Source organism: Limulus polyphemus, unplaced genomic scaffold (genome assembly GCF_000517525.1).
Source record: "Limulus polyphemus unplaced genomic scaffold, Limulus_polyphemus-2.1.2 Scaffold1233, whole genome shotgun sequence".
NCBI classification, from domain to species: Eukaryota; Metazoa; Arthropoda; class Merostomata; order Xiphosura; family Limulidae; genus Limulus; species Limulus polyphemus.
In genome coordinates this window covers 229,230-250,608 of record NW_013666843.1, presented here as the reverse complement: position 1 = coordinate 250,608, position 21,379 = coordinate 229,230, and the positions used below count along the sequence as shown (strand labels likewise).

Sequence of the window (21,379 nt, the reverse complement as noted above, 5' to 3'; positions counted from 1 at the left end):
TTGTTTTCCAGTGAGGTATGAATACTAAAATTAGTAAGCACTAATACAAACAGCCGCTCGTAGGGCGGCGTTTCTGTTAGTGTTAATAATGCACAATGAGCAAAGAATTAAGAAAACATAAAAAACACAAATAGTGTCGATAGGCCAAGCTTGACATTCACAAGGGCATTTTTACGTTTTGTTAATTCTTTAAGTATTTGTGTATTATTATGTTGATGTTTTGTTACTGTTATTTTTGTTTTTAAATATATCTTTTTGTTTGATATAATCGCTATTTCTTTAGAGGGGATAACTAGAGCAATGTCGCACTATAAATAATTTAGCCTCTCAATTTCGACCAACCAAATTCTTTATGCATTTTCATAATACGATCAAAATAAAATTGAGATTATTTAAATGTTTTCAGTTGAAATGAATAACACTTATTTATTGTTTTCTACATTTAACAATTCTGATATTTAATATTACAACAAAATGGACCAATGAAATTGACCTCATTTATCTACCCCGAAGCTATTTTATGACCTTTACGAGACTAATCTACTATGTTACTGTTATGAGTGATGTTGGATTAGTGAAGTGTTGTACGTTTCGAAGTTAAAACAATTTTAATTTTATACGTTCTAACTAAGCTTCTCAGTTATAGATAGCTTATAATTAATACCATACGATTTTAACACTTCAAGCTTTGTCTGAAATATATTCTTGATGGTCAAATAACAGGATAAAGTGGAGTTAATAATAAAATAGAAATGTGGCGTAATGCTGCTAATTTTAAGAAGTTAAAGTACAATAATTAAATACATTAGAAGTATGGATTTAAAATTTTGTTTAGCCTTAGTAATAATGGTTGGACTGTGATATTGGCTGAAATTTTTCCATTTGTCGAACTCGAAAGTAGAAATCTGATTTTATGATGATTATAGCATCATTACTACTAGTACTATATATAGGTGCAACCAAATTTCCAAAATACCAAATACTGAAATAGTAAGTTAGGTAATAAACCAAGTATTTCATCAGTGATCAACACAAAAGTAACAATGTAACATTTTAAAATTTCAGATTTAAACATTGAAGATTAATCAATAGGTTTTCCACAATTCATATGCTACATTAGCTTAAGACTTGAGTTAATGAAGCAGCAGCTGAAAATATGTTTATGTAGACGAAAATATACTATTACTAGTAGTGCTACTACTAATGCTATAGTGGAACTAAATGCAACTTTCAACTTCAGGCTTACTCCAAAAACAAGCATCGATCTGCAGAAAAGCATATGGCTGGTAAATCAAGTGAAAGGTAAGACTGTTTACTTAATGTTGATCTCACTGGTTTCTATCAGTGAGAACCTAAATTTACTTGATGTAATTTGTAAATGTTGTTTTTCTTAATTATTAAATCAAAAGCTACAGTACATTAAGTAGTGTAAAATTCGTGATCAGTTATAAAGAACACCACAAACATTATATTAAGCACCTAATAAATCTTTCAGACTCTTCAGAATTTCATCTTTGATAAACTTGTGTAGAGAACATTCCAAAATGTTTATGAACAGAGATTGTAAATGATTATTCCACACTTTGTTCTTCGGAAAGGAAAAACCTTAATTAATATTTCTTTCTAATGTAATATATAACTTGCATGTAAACCTTCTTAATCAAATACTACATTGCATGAATCTAATTTTTTTTAATTATGGTTTCTTTAAAAATGCAACCAAGATACAAAACCTTGCTGTGTTCACCACTGTTCAATGGATATTGCAATCATGAACCACAGTAAGACAGTTTTGTTTCAACAGTAAAATGCACCTTATGCACTTATTTAAAATTATTTTTATAAGATGAAATATACATTAAAAAAAAAAGGTTTGCACGTATATTATCTTAGATTGAGAAGAAAGGGGAATGATGAATTTTCTTTTCCTGAAAACAAGTTTGGAATACATACTTGAAATTTCAAGATGATTTATTTTCTATTCCCATATCATCAGTGCTTAGACTGCTACTATGCATGATGTATCCCATCTGGCCCAATGATCCCTGGTGTTGAACAAAAGGCCTTATCAGCACTTGAAATGACATAGTGTGGTTGAAATATTATTATATATTCTTCATTACTTTAACTCATAAGTTCTTAGAATAAGTGGTCAATGTAAATAGTAATAACAGTAAATGTGATTTTTATGTTAAATGCTACCAATAATATTAATAGCATCTTCATGCCATAACTGATATCCATACTTTGACAACTATGATTGAAGTTAACAAGGCTTTTGTCAGTACTTGTATTGGAGGTTATTCTTATAAGTAATAAATCTGATCCAAAATTTCAATATTAGTTGTTAAATTTGAAAAATCATGTTTTAGTAGTTAGTTATACAGCTCCTTATGTCCCGTTAATACTTCTATTAAAGGAACACAACAATAGCAAATTTTTTAGAAAGCTATTCAACTCACTAAATCCTCCCTTAATTGAAAAAAAAAAATCCAATTTAAGTATACAGCCCTTCATATTTATATATCAACAGAATTTGAAAAAAATTTAAACAGTGTTACGGCTAAAAAATATTTTTAACAGTGAGATACTCAACTGATAAAACAATGCATTCTAATCTTTAGAAATGATAACATTAAATAAAAGTATGTCTATCTATAAGCTGGTAATACCAGTTTTAATACAAGTGAGTTTTTATTTTGATCTAAATACGTAGCTTGTTCTGATCAGAAGTTAATATACTTGATCATCAGGGTAATTATTCTGCAAAGATAACAATCATGTTGCACTATAAGTGCATTTCTCCTTATTAGTCCTTTGTGAGTTTCAACTTAGTTTGGTGTATAAATGTTTCATAACTATCTTATCTATTACAAGTCACTATCCAGGATGCTTGTTTTTCAGTATCAGAACTTGTCAGATGGGCTTGACTATGATAGCCAAAAGTATATCTGAAAGACTACATATATAAAGGGATTATAGGTCTTAATGGTTTTTTTGTTGTTGTCTTGAGACACAAGTAAAAAAATAAGCAGCATTGTATGAAAGGCAAGGGTTTTTACTCACACACATGCATTTCAGTGTAGAAATATAATTGTGTCATCATGCCATTGCAGTTGTCAAGTTGTAGAAAATAACAGAAAATGTTTTCTAGTTTTTAAGTATTTCATGGCACTCCTGCCATAAAAGTGGAGCTCATATATAAAATGTTTCTGTGGTTGTGATAACTAAGCAACTAAATCATTTTGTGGATAGTGCCAAAATAAGACATAAATTACACATGAATGGCATAGCTTAAGTATAGAAATTAGCATTTCTCCTGGGTTAAAGATGAGCAGTCATGAAAATTCTGTTAATCTTGTATTGAAGTAAGTTTTTCATCAAGTTTACAGTCTTTTTTCCCAGTGCCTTACTGTCGTAACTGAAGTCATTACATCCAAGATACTTCTTTACTTATCTTCTTGTTTCAAATTGCTTTAAAATGTTTTTCTTTTTGATATATACACTTGCTTGAAGTACTTATTAACTCAATACATTTAAAAGAGGTGTTGGCAGATACTTAAATGATCCAAGGCTCGGGCCCATAGGCACAGGAATTTTCAGTGTTTCAGTATGATATCATGGTTTCCTTTTTGGTTTTTAAAAGACTCCAACTGGTAATTTGGGGCTTTATCAAAAAATATTAGGGCATGGGCCCCAAATACCAGTGCCTAGCAACATCTTTGCATTTAATTATGATCTATTTGAAGGAAATTGGTGAGCTTGTCTTGTGTACAATAGATAGCATTGAATCTTATAGCTTTGCTAAGAAGGAAGAAAATGCTGTGTTGCTTCATTGTTCAGAAACAGTGAATATGCATTATTTTCTTTAGCTTTATTATATCAATAATTTGGCTGGTGATATCTATATTAACCAATAAACATTGGAACTGCATGTATTCTAAACTCAAACTTATTGAACATTACACTTAAATAAAATACTTTCAATATTATCAGAGGTCTAGTGCGTGTGCTACTCGGGGTACAAGTTTATTCAATTGTATCTGTGCGACTATTACAAACTAATGCTATAAGTTTATATGTTATATTTCAAAAAATCAAATATATATTCATGTATGGCATTTATAAAGTATTTGGAATATTTTCCAATAATAGTATTCCAAGTTAGTTTCAAAATTTAAGTTTCAGGTTTTTCACGTTGTGTTTCGGAGAAAATGTGATATTATTGCCATTCTACTCTACTATTAAATACTATTTTGTAAATACTAGTAGTATTTACAAAAAAACAAATATGTAGTGAACCTCTTAACTTAAAGATATGGGTTTTGTGTTAAACATGTATAACGTATCAACGGTGTAATTTCAGTTAGGTTAGATCTTTTTTTTGTTATTGTTTTCAAAATGTTTCTGATATGAACTCTTAAAGCTAACATTACATTGTTGATAATATAAATTTATTGTTCACACTTCTGATAGCTTATATGATATAAATGTTTTTGTGAGTCCATGTATTATGGTTGCATTTTACTACACATGACAATCAAGATTAAACCCCTGGCATAAATTATGCAACAGGTTGCTTGTTGGAACATGCTTAGGGAGGGAAAAAAGGGTAAGGGAAGGAATTAATGCTATAATGTTTGGAGTTCAATAATTCTATAGAACTGATGTTTAAAACAATATTCAGATTTACAGTTATAACATTATTGGTAATATTAACATACATTACCTGAGTCTCTCGTATGGAGCAGTTGTAACCAAATTTATTGTTGTAAAAAATAAAAAAGGGCCATTCTAAGTAGAAAATTAGTTAAATTTTAGAATTAAAAGGTGTTTCATCTTCATTCTAAAAGAAGTTACATGTACACCCAATATGACTTGCCACCAATTTCTGAATGGAATTCCAGACCAGTAGCTCTTTTGTGGGTGGACGTGAGGAAAAGGACATTTTTGAAAGAAATGATCAGCCTTACTTCAAAGCTTCATAGGTGTTTTTGCAGGAAAGGCCACCAATATAGACAAAGGGTCCTAAAGCAAAAATATTCATTATTACTGAATATTTTTTAGTATATTTCAAAGTGACCTTAATTCTTGTTTATCTTTAAGTCAACATTTTTTTTAATGTCCTTTGGCCTCAGAAAGGACATTCCAAGGTGGATTCCATAATACTTTGAAAGATAAAACTTAAACATTATACTTGCATATCAGAATAGTGTGGTCAGTTAAACTGCACAATTGTTCTCACTTGTGACTACATTCTGACACCACACTCTTTCCCTATTGGTAGATTTTAGATAGATATTATCATAAATTCAATCACTTGGCAACAGAACCTAAAGGAGACAATGGTTATCTAGTCTAGTCAGAAAACTATAGTTTAGAATGCGACACATTTTTGTCCAAGGAAATAACAAAATGGTACTACGAAACATTTGTCTGGCGTATTGTACCTAAATTATGAGAGTTTAATTAGAAAAGTAACGCGGTGAGTATTTTTAACATGACCGTTGTATTATCTACAACCTTTTACCGAGAACAGTAACCATCAGTGTACAAATGGCTATGACCTAGTTCACAAGTTATGTGCATATAGCCTGCTAAAAGATATACGTGTGATATACAATTATGATTAATAAAAGTATTGCTCGAAACTAAACTACCTCACTCTCAATTTACTGGTTTTTGATAAGATATTTATGAATTTAATGCTGTTAGTGTAACATCTTTTAGATTTTGTTTATCCATTAGCTATCATCTTAAATATTTGATTTATGAACAACTGTTTTGAAGAAATTAACATAAAACTAGGCTTAAGTAATCTACAATCTAACCATATTTAAAAGGCAAGACCTTAGCTATTCTGTTTGATGCTAAGCCCCTGTCAGAAGAAGCCAAGGTCTGGGGGAAAAGGGGATTGAATTTTGATTTTAAAATGATTACCTCAAAGTTTTTGACACTAAAATTAACAAGATTTGAGACAAGACACAAGCCAAAAATAAACAAAAAAATTTCTCTCTGAAAAAAAAAAAACCTTTGGAAACAATGTTGAAAAAAATATCTTATATGATCACATATACTACCCTCTTCTTTGTAGCAGCAGTATTTATTCTCTGGGTGAAACAGTGAAATCCTTTGTTTTGTAACGTGCTGTTGATTCATCTTATACTAGCACTCCAAGTCGTTTGAATGACATTTTTAGTCCTACTGCTTTCAGTTAAGGAATTCATCTTGAATATATATACATTATTCACTTCACACTTTACAGACATCCAGTTGTTATGTTATTTGGGATAAATCTTTGGGCTTTTCCAATATTCATTACTTTGATTTTTATAAGAATAACTTAAACCATATTTTTTACTTGGCAGTATGGGTTTCTGGTAAGAAAAGTGTATAACTACATTAACATTTCATCTATACCTTGTATGTTGTATGCCACTGCCAACAAGATATTTTACTCAGTACTAATTCTTCAGACCAGCTGCATTACAACATACAGTCTTAGTTGAAATATTATTTTTATTAGTTACTTATTAGACAAAAAGTCTTGGGATATTGAATTCCTTAGCTGCCTTAGGATTTCCATGTTTACTGGCTTGACAGTGAGCCTTATTTGTGTTGGAGATTATGTAATAATTAGCATATGGGTTACTTGTTTGTAACTTGAGTCAGGAGTGTTGGGTTCAAGCCCTAGCCTGGACAGACTACTTTCTGCTTATTTCAGATAGTTAAAAGTATAAACCTCGATGCAAAAATATAACTAAACCTTACATGAGCTTCCAGATATGCTGTAGCTTAATAAGCGGAAAATGGTTTCAGTATGATTCAAAATTCATGCCCCATATGGAAGATGGAAAACAGAAGCACCCCAAATGTTCTGTGTTTCCCACCTACTGCAAGATACAGACTTAGATATTAGGCATGATTTTGGAATAGTGCTGTCTACTGATACTTAATTGGTCTCAAAGTAATAATATGATAGAGGGTCCTAGATTGTTTTTAACCAGTTTCAGAAATTATAAAACCCACTACGTTTACTGGATGATTTACTATTATGAAGAGGTCTTTCACCTTTTCAATCAATTTTTGATAAACTTTAATTAATAGTTGAGGTAATTTTAATCCAGGTTTGGTTTATTAATTGAAGCTTTAGCTCATTATAAATGGTTATTTAATTTGATAGTTGAAAATTGAAACTTACAGGAGAGATTAGTAAATGTTCTACAATGTATTGGTTTGAACTGAAGTAATACATCTGTACTATTTTCTCTGTCAAAATGTATACCATGCCTAGTGTCTTTTAATCATATTAGAAGTATATTCCACTCAGACTTTGAACTGGACCTCGCTAAGACTAAAACTTTGTACTAACAAGTGTAATGGTATTCTTTGTCACCTTTACTTTCCATTCAAACATTTACAAATGAAATTAGAAAATCATGAGCATCCACATAAATGATGGATGATTGTTATCTGTATTCTCACCTGAAGTCAACATAAGGTTTAGGAGTGAGAGTTACCCTACTAGTAGAAATACCTTTGTTGATATTGACAAAAGTTAATTCTTAATCATAAGGTGATAATACATGTTTTATCTTATCCTTAAGTTGAATAGCATAAAACTAGGTTTTGTCAGCCTCATACCATTTTAGCACTGCAGGTACAAACGTGTGTGTGTATTTTATACTTGAAGTTTTCCTCATTATTGGCCAATACATGTCCAAAATTCATAAATACAGTATACACAACCACTTGAACTAGTATTTACAAAAAAAAGAAAAAAGATACAATTTAATCTATGTTAAGTAAGTATTTACAAAGTATCTTTTAATAATGTTTTATAATTGTATGTTATAAATACTTACAAATTACTGAACGAAGAGATATAAATATTTTAATCAGTCTGTTTAAAAAATGATAAGGCTCTTGGGCCAGACATTTCCCCAAGGGCTTTCAAGAAGGTTAAGGATCTGGTATATGAGCCACTTGCTACTATTTTTTGTAAGTCCTTGAATAGTGGGCAGGTCCCAAAAGATTGGAAGTTAGCTAATGTCACTCCTTTTTCCAAAGGAGGTGATGAAATTGGCCCAGTAATTATAGGCCTATTAGTCTTACATCAGTTGTGGGAAAAATTTTAGAAAGTGATAAAAGATGCTTTGCAAAGTCATTTAACAAAGTTTAGAATTTTATTGGATAGTCAGTATGGTTTCACTAAGAGAAAACCTTGCCTTACAAATCTTTTGACATACATTGAGAAGGTTACTGCTTTTGTAGATGAGGGTAAGGGTATAGATTTGGTGTATCTGGATTTTCAGAAAGCCTTTGACAAGGTGACACATAAATGGCTTGTAAAAATTTTTTTAACTCTTTAGGGGTGGGGGATAAGTTAGCTAATTGGATAGAAGAGTGGCTGGATGGAAGAAAGCAGAAGGTTATAAATGGAGTTCAGTCAAACTGGATTAATGTCATAAGTGGGATATCTCAGGGTTCAGTGTTAGGACATTTGCTATTTTTGATTTCCATCAATGACATGGAGAAAGGAAACTATATAAATATAATAGCACTGTCTATTGTATGTCCATGTAACTACTTTGCAGGGTGTGAATGGATCTTCATAAAATTTGTATGGAGGTTCATTAGATCCATGAGGAGTTACATACAAATTTTGAATTTTGCAGTTTTTACCACTACTTTGCCCCTTTGAATGGATCTTCACCAAATTTGGTATGGAGGTTCATTTGGTCCATGGGGAAATACATACATATTTTCAGTTTTGTAGTTTTTATGGGCATTTTTGCATTCTTTACTGCTGCCTCACCCCCTGTTCACAGATCTTCACCAAATTTGGCATGAAAGTTTATTGTGTCCATGTTGAAATACATACAATTTTTCAGTTTTGCATTTTGCAGTTAACTTTTCATTACTCATGAATTTACAAAACTTCCATCCAGGGGATGGGTACTCCAGCTAGTGGTCAATAAAGTACTTATATTTGCTGATGATATTAAGGTCTTGGGTGTTGCTAGCTGTGAAGAGGATGCTGCTGCTTTACAAACCGATTTATATCATTTAGTGAGTTTTGCAAGTAAATGGCAGATGGGTTTTAATTATAATAAATGCAAGATAATGCATATGGGTTATCATAATTTGAATTATAAGTATAATTTGGATCGGAATAACCTTAACAGCATCATGAAAGAAAGGGATCTTGGTGTAATGGTTGATCAGTCTCTTAAGCCATCCAAACAATGTGCTGTTGCTAGTGGTAGGATTTTAGGTTGTATCTATAGAAATATTGAATACAAGTCTAAAGGGGTTATAATTTCATTGTACAGGTCACATTTGGAGTATTGTGTTCAGTCTTGAGCTTCCTACCTTAGGAAGGACAGTGAATTGTTGGAAAGGGTTCAGAGAAGGGTAACCAGAATGGTGTCTGGGATGGAGGGTTTGTCATATGAGGGAAGATTAACATCTTTAAAACTGTTTTCTCTTGAAAAAAAAGAGTTAGGGAAGGTCTGATTGCGGTGTTTAAGATTGTAATGGGAATTGACAGTGTTGATGCATCATCTTTTTTTATACTTAACAGTGAGAATAGTAGGACTAGGAGACACAAATATAAATTTTGGTAAGTTAGGAGTCACCTTCAGCTTAAATAGTTTTATTTTTCTAACAGGGTGGTTAGCCTCTGGAATGGGCTGCCTTCAGATGTGGTGGATGCAGTTAATTTAAAGGAGTTTAAGAGAAAGCTTGATAACTATATGAATGATAAGGGCTGACTTTAAGATTTTTTATTTTTTAAGTTATAATAATTTAATTTAGAGGATGGGACAGCTGAGATGGACCAGCAGGTCCCTTGGTGTCCCTAAACATTGTCATGTTATGGTATTATGTGAACAGACTTAAAAATGATTCATGAACATTTGGTTCTATATCATTTTCTCATCAATAGTTCAATGTTAAACTTTTTATTGTTTTAGATGTATTTATTTTTTATCAGTTGGTTTTATGACTAATTTCATAAATTTGTTGTTTTTCATACATATCCTTCTGACTCTATTGAGGTAAATGATTTTGTTCTATGCATTTTTATTTATCAATATACTTGTTCATAAAGAAAAGAATGATAATCACTCGATTACTATTTAAAATGTACAATTTTGCAACAAAATCATGTGCAGACTTGCCAAAATAATTTAGGAAGTTACTTAAAGTCTACTTTTGCTCACAAAATCTTCAAATACACCGGATCCGTCGGTCCGTCATTCTGGAGTGTATCAAATTGAATTATTACAAAGTATCTTCCTTGAAATTATATATAGTTATTTTTACTTGTTGAATGTGTATGCTAGCTGACAACTTACCCTTTATTATGGAGACTGTTCTAAAGCAATTAACCAATTCTCATAAGGTCAAGCATGTTTTACTGCTAGTGTTAAGAACTATTAGTGTGTATGTGCAAGTGTGATGGTTGAGGGGGCACAGTGAATGCACCAAACCATTTGACCTTCTGTGTTAAAAAATATAAATCCAAACATTCTAGCAAAAGAAACTGGTTGACTAAAGAACAAAATTAAATTTAGTTTTATGTGACTCTGTTCTAATGTGTACTATTTCAAGATTCATCAACCAACTTGAACTAAGTATTTGAAATTGGATGCAAGCTAGTCAAAACCAATATGTACTTGTGTTTGTCATTTTACTTCATTCAACAGGTATTTGCTTGCATGGTAGTAAAATAAGTGAATCATATTTCAGCTTTAAGATGTCATAAAAATAGACAACAAATGAAATCAGCAGCTTAAACAGTTCACATGTAAAGACATGTTTGGACAATTCACCTCACAGCTTGACCATCAGAAAGATTAGTCAGCATTCTTCAGGGCAGACACTAGTAGTGTTTCATCAGTGATTGGTGTTGGGTAAAGTGGCACATTCTTGGCACACGTCCATGAAGTTATGTTAGTATAAGGTTCTGTTGAAGAAGTACTATTAACTTTTTATATGATTTTCATCTTCCTAATGAAAGCATAGGTGGTTAAAGAAAAAAAAAATGTGTGTGTGTGTGTATGTGTTATATATATATATATATATATATTTATCTATGGTAATCTTAAAAGAATCCTGTGCTATGTTTTATGGCATTTTGTGTCATGTTCCTGGCTGTATTTACTGTACATGTATTTTAGCCTTGTTGTTTTCCAGCATTCCCTAAACAGCTGCAAGATGACTTCTTTGAAATTTTATTTTTAATATTTAAATTTATTTGAAGACCTTACACATATTTTACTTAATGGGTGCTCACATGTCATTTGCTTGTTTTACTCTTAAGTGATATAAGTAAAACACTGTTGTGCAGTTGTTTGTCATAATGTTACACTGTAAAATAGAAAATATATTCACATTGTTTATACAGCACACACACGCTTTTTGTTTTAGGAAATAAATATGTTAATTTAGTTTCTGGCTTTCAGGCTGACACCTGTTCCTTCAGGGTTTAGATGATATAAAAGAAACATTGTATGTAACTGGTTGAAATTTTAATTAGAGCAAGCAGCAGTAACAGTTTTATAGGGGGTGAGTTATGACAGCATTGCTGTTGAAAAACTTAAAGTATATAATTATTATTCTCTGTAAAGGTTGTGTTTTGGCTTGAAAGTATACAAAAATTAGATACACACACACACACACACACGCATGGAATAAGTAACTAAATACATGTATACCTAGATACGATTATATATAATATATAATTATACATACTCTTGTAGTAATATTACATTTAGTGAGTTTATTAAAAACAGCTGGAAAAATCATTTTTGTTAAATGTTGTCATCATAACCAGTTAGGAGACTGGTTCTGAAACGACCTACTTTTTTTTATTTAAAAACATAACGAATATTAATTAAAAATGTTTGTTTTATCCTTGTCTTTTGATTTTCTACATTCAAATCCCCATTGAAGAACTGTTCAATAATGCAAAAGCTAGGGAATAAATAAGCTATTATGTTCTTTGATTATTTTTATAATTGAGGAGCCAGCCATCTTGCAGTTGTTGTTTGATCTAGTGGATGACTGGCAGTGATTAAGTCAGGTGTTTTAAGATCAATAAGTTGTAGTTTGTGAGTGAATTGATTAGCAACACAAAATAGATTTAGTCACAATAGTGTTTACATTCTTGAAGGTAGTTTCAGCATGTTGCAGTTACCTCAGAAATAAAATAAAGCCTAATGTTTTGTTTTATTAAATCACCAGACTTCACTTTTATTTAAAAATAAGTTAGATATTTTATTTTATGTTTCCTGAAATAATTGTGTGTTTCTGTTCAGTAAATTCTCTGAAAAATAAAAACTAATTGAATGATAAAATTTATTATACAATAACTAACTATGTTGTAAAGTCTCACTAGGTGGTTCCACTTGTCTTTGACTGTGGTAACTGTGTTTTCTTGCTCTATATATCTATTGAAAGTTCATTAAATGTCAAAGAGTGGATAAAAAAATCAAGCAAGTCATGTACAGGAGGAAAAGATTGTAACCCAATTTTCACTGAAGAATTGTTGTTTATCATTAATCATGGTTAGTCATTATTGTGTTTAATTTTTAACCATACCCTAGTGCTTAACAGTTTTAGGGGTTAAGCGTTTTAACTAGGTTATTGATATTTTTTATTGGTAATTAGTATCCATTGACATTTTACGTGAGAATCATGTGGCAAAATAGCGATGATTTACTGTTCCTGGCACAAACAGCAGGTGTTTATGTCCAGCATTAGCCTTCGAACATAGTTTTCAGCTCAAGAATTATGACTATAAGTAAGACACGTGCCATTACCGATCGTATAATGCTACCATGGTGACCAACACCTACGGAGCCAAACAACACAACAGCTATTACTGATGTTAAAATGAAATTATCATTCACACGTAACAATTGCGGGTAATGGTTTTCTGTGGGAAATGGCGTGAAAGGTAAGATAATGTAGATATATATAAACCAAAAAAAACTTTTTTATACGAGAGTTAATGTGGACAGTGGTCAGAATATGTCACTACATTGGTAACCAGTTACAAAAAAAAATTATGTCGTTTAATCGCTCCTATAAAATTTTCATTTACATCTTTCGTTCATTTCTTTTATTCTACCTCTTCAAAGATAAACGAGAAGTTTACCCACATAAACAGAGACTTTTTTAGAATTTTTTTATTGGGGCATAAGAGGCAAAAAAATTAGTTGGAAAGGCAGAAAATAAGTGGAAGTCACAATGTAAAGAACTTAAAAATAAAAGACTAAATCATGATGTGTCTAGGGGGGTAGAGTTCTCCAATGGGGGTCTGCTCCCCAGACCACCCCTGTGGACACCCTTCAGCACGTAAATACAATTTTATCTTAAAATTGTAATTGTAGTTTCATTTTTCCATGCTGTTCATACCTGTAAGGATCTTCTAAAAAAAGACTTCGATATGTGTATATTAACGTCAGAAAAAAATTAATACGTTTAAGTAAAACAGCGTGGCATAGTGGTTAGCGTGCAGACTGTGGATTCGAGGGTCATGATTTGTGTTCCTTTTGCCGAAAAAAAAAAAGCAACGCTTTACACTTCGGAGCCATAGTTAAATTATGATAGTGAAAGGACAAATAACTCTATTCGATTATAGTAATAGCCCTAGGTCTGGTGGTGGGCACCATTGGCTGTCTTCACTGTTAAAATCTGAAACGGCTAGCGCAGATAATTCTTGTGTAGCATTTCGCTGTATGGAATTTTTTTTTAAGTGTTTATTCGCCTACAGTTTCCCTAAAAGTATAATGAAAATTACAGTGATCTCAGGGCAACACCCTTATAAGTGTGGTTACGTAGTTCAACATTTGGATTGGTAACAGTGTAAATATAGCTAATTATAACTGTATGTATGTGTTAAAAGATTTATTTTCTTTTTCAAGAGAGGTGAAATTGAAGAGAGAATCTGTGACGTAGAGGCCTAATACATTCATTGATTGGCGGTACGCTCTGCTGCGGACTACTGTGTAATTTTGAATAATAAATTCGACGAAATGTCATAACACTATTCACATTACCTAAATCAATTTAGGTTACTGTACGGTGAAGTAAAACAGATCCAATACTCCATAGATATTAGCTAATTATAATTGAGCGTCAAACGTTATGTATGGGTAGTTTGCGATATTAATAATATGTAAATATATGGAGAAAGTACGATATCAAGCGTGAATCTGCGATATACCGTTTATCTCTGTGGGACAGTTAAAGTAAAAATTTGTATTAGTGTTTGAGGTATAGGGAAGGATATGAACGAAAAGTTCTACAGCATTAAAAATAACCATCTAATACACGCCGACTATTTTGTTCAAGGTTTTAAACATATGTTACTCGTACGATAACTATAAAAATCAACAAAGACTGTATCATTTGGCAGTTGTTGACCAAAGCATTGTTTTATGCATGTGTTTATTTTTGTAATCTAGTTCAAAACATTGTTTTATCGTGTGTGGTGGATAATTATACCAAGTTATCAAACTGAAAATTCTGATTTCGTGATAGTGAAGATTGTTGGATAACCTATTAATATCATACTAGTATTATATCCGATAAATGTCTATTTTTATTGTAATGTTTCTTTTCCAAATGTAATTTTGCATGCATCTAACTTTATTTTTAACCTACCAAGCCTTTTAATTATAATTTTAAGTAATAAAAAATTTCAAATTGATTTAAATAACTTTACATAGTATATTTAATTGTCTTTAGGCTTAAGCTTGGGGGTTTATGCAAGATAACCTTGAATAGCAATAGAGGTTGCCATTTTTAATAAATTTCTCAACGGTCCCAATTAATTTTGTTATTGAAATGTATTTCCTATTCCATGAATTATGATAATCCAAAATTCACGTCCAAATGTTTGTGCAGCCGGCCTATTGTCTGTTCTGTGTGAAAGAGAAAAGTTCTACAGTCCTGGAATACGCTTCAATAAAATTTAAATATCTTCATAGAAACATATTAGATAATATCTGTCGGCCATGGCAGAAGTATAAGCGAAACTTCGTTCTTGAAGTTGAAGGTCAGTTTGTCAGCAGCCAATGAAACCAGTGGTAGCAGTTTGGAACTAGAGCCCGTGACGATTAGGAGATTGCCACAATTTCTAATGGGAAGTTGTGTTAGGTTTAGGAACCATCGCTGATGGTGTGATGATTTTTTCTGTAGAATGAATTGGAAAGACTAACGACACACACCTTATCTCCCCAGGTTCAGAATGAACTAGTTTACCCATGTTGTCAGAACGTGATATAAATTGATCGTTTATGCTTTCTCGAAATATGAGAAAAATTAAATATATATTGAAATATGTTGTATGATATTGTTATGCACATAACGGGCCTTTTATTTTTTATAAGATACATTAAAAGCTCAAAACTGTGAACATAGGAGCATATAATAGTTGTGTAACATAAAAAGAATGCTGAACCGAGAAATAAAAAAAATGACTATTGTAGACCAAATTAGTTACATAGTTTGTATACTAAAATGTTTCTTTTAATAAATGGGTGAATTTGACGTTAGAGGGCTCCCATAAAGATTAAGAGAAACCACAGTTAACTGGTAGTGGTATGGCCATAATTTATCATGACTCGGCAGTGACGTAGGTTTTGTGCAGATCATATCTCACTATTTTATTTAATTATAGAAACAGTTGAATTTTCTGTAACTTTGTGAATCTAATTACTTAGGCTCGTTTTTACACATTTTTGCAGTGAATGTATACTTTTAAAGTGGGTTGTTTGTTACGTACTGTGTAACACTATTAGTATTACTAACATTTAAAAACGTAAGAAATATAAATGTACATTTGCTTTTAAATTTTTACAATTAAAAAATTAGTTCCATAAAAGGTATATTGATAATAAAAGTGATATTAATGTATTAAAATTATTTTGTATTTTTTTAATTGCTGCTAGAAGACAAAGTCATTACTTCAGAGATATTATGGTTGACTGATAAACAGATACTTTGTTTTGTTCTTAATTTTTTCAAATAATAACTGGAGTTTATTATTAAACAACATTTAAAAAATATATAATGTGACCGCTATCTCCAGAATAGTGTTTTTATTGTAACTAAATGTTTCACCTTATAGTTTATCCTACAAATAAAACTTCTGAAGAAGCCACAAGGTGAAACATTATGTTGTATTTGTTTTAGATACTTGTTATCTAAATAAGTAAGCATTCAAATGAAATATAATTTGTGTAAGCTGTTGGCAGCATTAACCTTTTATTTTTAATATAACTGTGACTATTTAAAAAAGAAATTTTTTATTATAAGTAGTCATATATGATATTGTTGTCACCTACATTAAAAATTGTAGAAAGAGCCATAAGACTTTGAAAATTTTATGCATTTCAGACATTAACAAACTTTCTGTTTACTTCTGTTCATTTCCTTCTTGTTTTCTTGTAGTAAGAGAAAAAAATATTAATTGGATTAAATTCTATTGACTCTTGCAGAGCTCTATCAACCAACAGATTTTATTTAATCTTTTCTGTTTGTTAATTTTCTAGTAAGTTAAGTTGTAGTCTCTGTACAGTTATTAATATCTTTAATTTGATTCTACTTTAAATACATATACTTCTTCATACAGTTCAAACAGATGTTTTGGCCTAAGAAGTGGTCTTTTTGCACTTTCAGTGCCAATTTTAAACATTAAATAAAATAAAAAATTTGTTGGTATTTATAATTTAAATGATTAAGTTATGTTATTTTCAAAATGTTTATTTCAATTTCCACTATTAAGTATATTTATTTGTGAGGTAAATTTAGGTTATCATTAAAAAAAAAAGTTTTGCAGTAGTATTTGGTTGTTAATTGATTGAAATAAAGTTGCTACTAGCAGTTAGTTTAATATTTTCTTTATCAAAGTTTGAGTGAATGATATATCAGTACATTAACTAGTTTTTTTTTTTTCATTTGTATCCATGGTGTTAAAAGATAAAGTTGTTGCTTGCAATCAGTGCTTATTATTTGCTTGTACCAAAGGTTTAGTGAGTAGTAATTTAATACATTAGCATGATATTTTAACAAAATCAACATTATTTGTACCTACCTACCCTCACCCCCCCCTTTTTTTTTTTGTAAGTAAACATGTAACTGCCTAATGAAAGTTACCACATGTACATGTGGTTAACTAGAAGTTGGCCTTCGTGAACATTAAACAGGCTCTTGAAGTCCACGCCACACAGTAACAGTTGACATCTCTACTGCGTATGTATGTATGTATGTGTGTGTGTAACACAGAATGAGCATGTGATGAGTTGAAATAAGAAGTAAAAATTTTTAAAAGATGTACAAGTACCTAAATTAGTGCTCGGAAAATATCTAAAAAACACTAATGTAAATTTTAAAAGATCTCAAATTCCTAATGAAATTTTTTTTTCCAATCCAGAAAGATAAGTATAAGACTTGTGTGTAGTCTCTTGTGTTATAAAAATAAAGATAGTATAGTAATAAACCAAACTGCCATGATTAAATGAGATTATTAGTTGCTTTTGGATGGCTCTTTTGTTATTGTGCAAAATCATGCATTATTACATTTTTGTCTTGTAAAAACTAAGTATTTGAGGGTAATTTGTTTACATTATGCAATACTTGGTTTCACAAGAAAAAGTTTGATATTACCTCTTTTACAGAAGTGTCTAAACTTAATCCATGTGTTACAAACAAAAAAGTTGTATTTTTTTCTGTGAATTATTAACAATATTTCTAATATTTAACAGTTAATTAATCTTTTTCTTCCATTCAGAAGCTCTGCAGACTCCCCTGCAATGGTTCATGAGTCAGTTTCATCAATGCGATCAGGACAAGTCAATGGAATGTTTGTTTTTTACAGGTGAGGAGCACGCAATGAAAAGCAACTCTGAGCAAATTTTTTTTTCTTGTTTGATTGTGAGACAAAGGTGAATTTGTATAGATGATATTTTTAAACCAAGTAATTTTAGAATAATGTATAATACAAGAGGTGGGTGGTGAAAGGTCACTATTTATAGATAACAGAAAACGTTTTGAGGTCTTTCTTACAGGACATTTCTCCTATTTATTAAATTACTAATACCAGCACATTACCATAGAATTTTTCTCCCATGTCTTTATTTTTGTACATGCAACCTTCCTAATTAAAGTTTCTGAATTTGCATGTAAAAGTTTTAGAAACAGGGTTTGTAGTTTTCTTTTTGGAAATGTGGGTTATCTCTCTCTCATATTATTTTCTATTTGCAGAGTGCATTTATTATAGGTTTATGACCACATAAAAAAAAAATCATTTGAAGGATGACTAATATGATACTGGGAGATCACTTATGTATGTTTGAGCCACAGAAGTTTCATATGTAACTTAGCATAATTGTGTGCTAGTAGTGTTATTTATTTATTATCTGATATATGCTGCTGAATAGGGCAGTATTATAGTTGCTGAAATAAGATACAGGTACATTGTGGAAGATTCTGGGAAGGAGATGTGAAAAACCATTTTTGGATGAGTTATTCCAGTTGTAACCAAAACAAACTAAGCATTGTAATAATCCATTTTCCACTATTTTATATACATGTTGCACTTTAAATGAAAATATCTTGAATGTTAAAGACAAGGAAAGAACTGACACGAGCAATACATTTATTTCACTTTGTAGCTCTTAGTTACCGAGAAATTCTTTTGTAATTGAAAGAACTATGATTCAGTAAGTTGAACAAATGTTCTAAACAGACTCCAATAGAAACACAGCCAACTATGGTAAGAAAATATGTATTTTTAAACTATTTTCAGTTAACATGAATACCGTTAGAATTATCCAATGACATAGAGAGTGTGTCAGGTCATTAAAGTGCTTTTTAAAAAGCTAAGTTTATTGGAAATGTTGGACAAGGCTAGATTTGTGTACTTCACATACCCATGTCAAACAAATATTACTCATGTTGCAGCTTATAAATATCATACTCTAACAATACAAAGCAGTTTTAGAAAAGATCTATTTGTGGTAGTATTAACTAGTTAGTTATTGGTGAGGAATATTTATAACTCAGTAAGCACAAGCTTCAACATCCCCTAAAATTTAAAAATAAGGTCTGAAACAGCTAAGGTCACTTATTTGGACCCTGTCCTTATTACCAACATTGATTCTGTTAACTTCTCAAATATCAACAGTATCCAGTGGCATAATAAGTATGCAGCAGCCCCCCTCCACACACACACACACATACACACAATTGAAGGGAGGGGGCAGATTAGCCAGGATCATAACTACAGTTATAGGGAAATAAATGCAGTTACGTTTTATGCAGGGGAATGTCTTTTTTAATTATGCTATTGGTTTCCCATATCTGTCAATGTTCATCATAGTGATATTACTGGTCACATAACCATATCTGTCAATGTCTATCATAGTGATATTACTGGTCACAAAACCATATCTGTCAATGTCTATCATAGTGATATTACTGGTCACAAAACCATATCTGTCAATGTCTATCATAGTGATATTACTGGTCACAAAACCATATCTGTTCTGATCTTTGTTCTGAAACAAAAAGTGATTCCAAAAATACTGTTTTAGCATGAGTTATTTCTACAAGAAGTGAAGTCTATGTCGTTGCAGTCATTCGTAATATCTGAATTATTGTAACAACAATGATGAGTGTATTGTGTAAACACTTCTATTTAAGGTGGGGGTGTCTCTTATTCCTTCTTGTTCCAGTTTTATCTTTATCCTGAGACTTGTATCAAAATATGCTCAAACCTAGCTCACTTGATGATAATGAATGAAATCCTAGTTAAGGTCGAGAACTTTTTAAGAATTTCAGAGACAGCTAGGATTAAAGTTTATGTTTTTATATCAGACCTGTAGCTTACCATATCACAGGTAATTGAATTTGGATAAAATTCCTTTGGATTTAGTAAGAAAAAATTTCACCTAAAACGTTCTCATTTCTGACAAGCTTTTTAAGGAAATTTTAAAGAACTAAGGTTTTTTTTATGTGTTAATGCATAAGTAAATACAAAGTCGATTTATCAAATGTTAGCAAAAACAACTAATCTATCTCATGTGGCTTAGGTCTGATATAGAACTTTGGAGAGTCAGGTGCTTTTTAGACCTCTTCCTACCCCCCCCCCCAAAAAAAAACAACTAAAAGAATCATATTATAGCAAACTAGTTTTCAAAAATCATAGAGATCCATATGTCATCAGTAAATATCGTCATATGTTACTTGATATAAATAATAATAGCATGTGTTTTTAATTACGAAAAGCGTTCCAGATTTTGTGATCTTTGTGTCAGTTGAGAGCATTTTGACTTGCGAATATTGATTTTTCATAAACCAGTAATCATGAGATTTAAGTAATTAGATTGTTTTATATTTCTATACCTTTTTTTTTCTCGAAATCCCTTGTTAATCCCGAAATTACTTCCTGCTATTTATTATGTACAACATATAGCAGACTTGCTTCAATAGTGATGTTTATAACGTCCACACGAGGGCGCAGTGTATAGGTCATGGCCGTAGTCACGTTAAAAATTTATCCTTCTCTGTGTTGCCTGTCTTTTTCTTTCTGTTTTAAGCCTTATCCGAGAAATATAAACAGAAAAAAATTCTAGTGTCCTTTATAGATTGTTTGAATATTTTACATACCCAAAAGACTTGTTACGACCATATTTATAACGCATGCATGAATAAAAGATTTTAAAATGTGTTGTTTTTTAAATTGTATATAATATTTCCTAAGTTTGAGCGTTACTTCTACACGTGGGTTTTTATGCTCGTGTAATATTAATGTATAATTTGTTGGCCCCGGGGCATGTGTTGTCCTACTAGCCCAGTCAGTAATACGTCAGATCATAACTACAGCATTTGGCTGTCTTCCAAAAAGTTACACCTCCAATCGCTACGAATGTTCTTCATTACCTACTATTAAATATCTCTAATATTATTTTAAAAAAAGATTTCTTGGACAACCTTGAGTTAAGCTGTATTTGTGTTTTGTCTAGTCAGAACGAGATTTTATATTTTTCATTCTTAACATTTTTTGTTAAATTTTTTTCTCTGTCCTCCATTTGCACCATTTCACAACGTTGGTGACTCCTCATACATTTTCCAATATTTTATTTACGAGAATTATAGTTTCCGACCGGGAATAAGTGTTCTGTTAGACAGTGTATAAAGATCTATATTAGGTTTAAGTAACATTCTGTTTTATGTTAACTTGGTAAGTGATTTATTTTTAGTTGTTTTAACTTCTCGGCGTTAGGCAAGGTTGTGCTTTATTTAGAACGCAGATATTTTTTCCGTGATTAGCCTGCCCATTATCTTTCGTTATCGTTTG

The 21,379-nt window shown here is 31.1% G+C and overlaps 1 protein-coding gene across 7 annotated transcripts in view; it reads left to right on the top strand.

Annotated features, from left to right (window-relative positions):
- The first annotated feature begins 537 nt into the window (after nucleotides 1–537).
- Nucleotides 538–21,379, top strand: part of LOC106462725 — an 81,872-nt gene continuing 61,030 nt past the window's right edge. For 3 of the 7 annotated variants that reach the window (XM_022390060.1, XM_022390053.1, XM_022390052.1), the window contains exons 1-2: nucleotides 12,906–12,967; nucleotides 17,810–17,896. In XM_022390060.1, the coding sequence (XP_022245768.1) occupies nucleotides 12,939–12,967; nucleotides 17,810–17,896 (116 nt within the window). In that variant the 5' untranslated portion in view covers nucleotides 12,906–12,938. Of the gene's footprint in view, nucleotides 1,303–12,905; nucleotides 12,968–17,248; nucleotides 17,272–17,809; nucleotides 17,897–21,379 lie in introns of those variants that run through there. The other 4 variants (XM_022390055.1, XM_022390054.1, XM_022390056.1 and 1 more) reach the window with 4 other exon arrangements.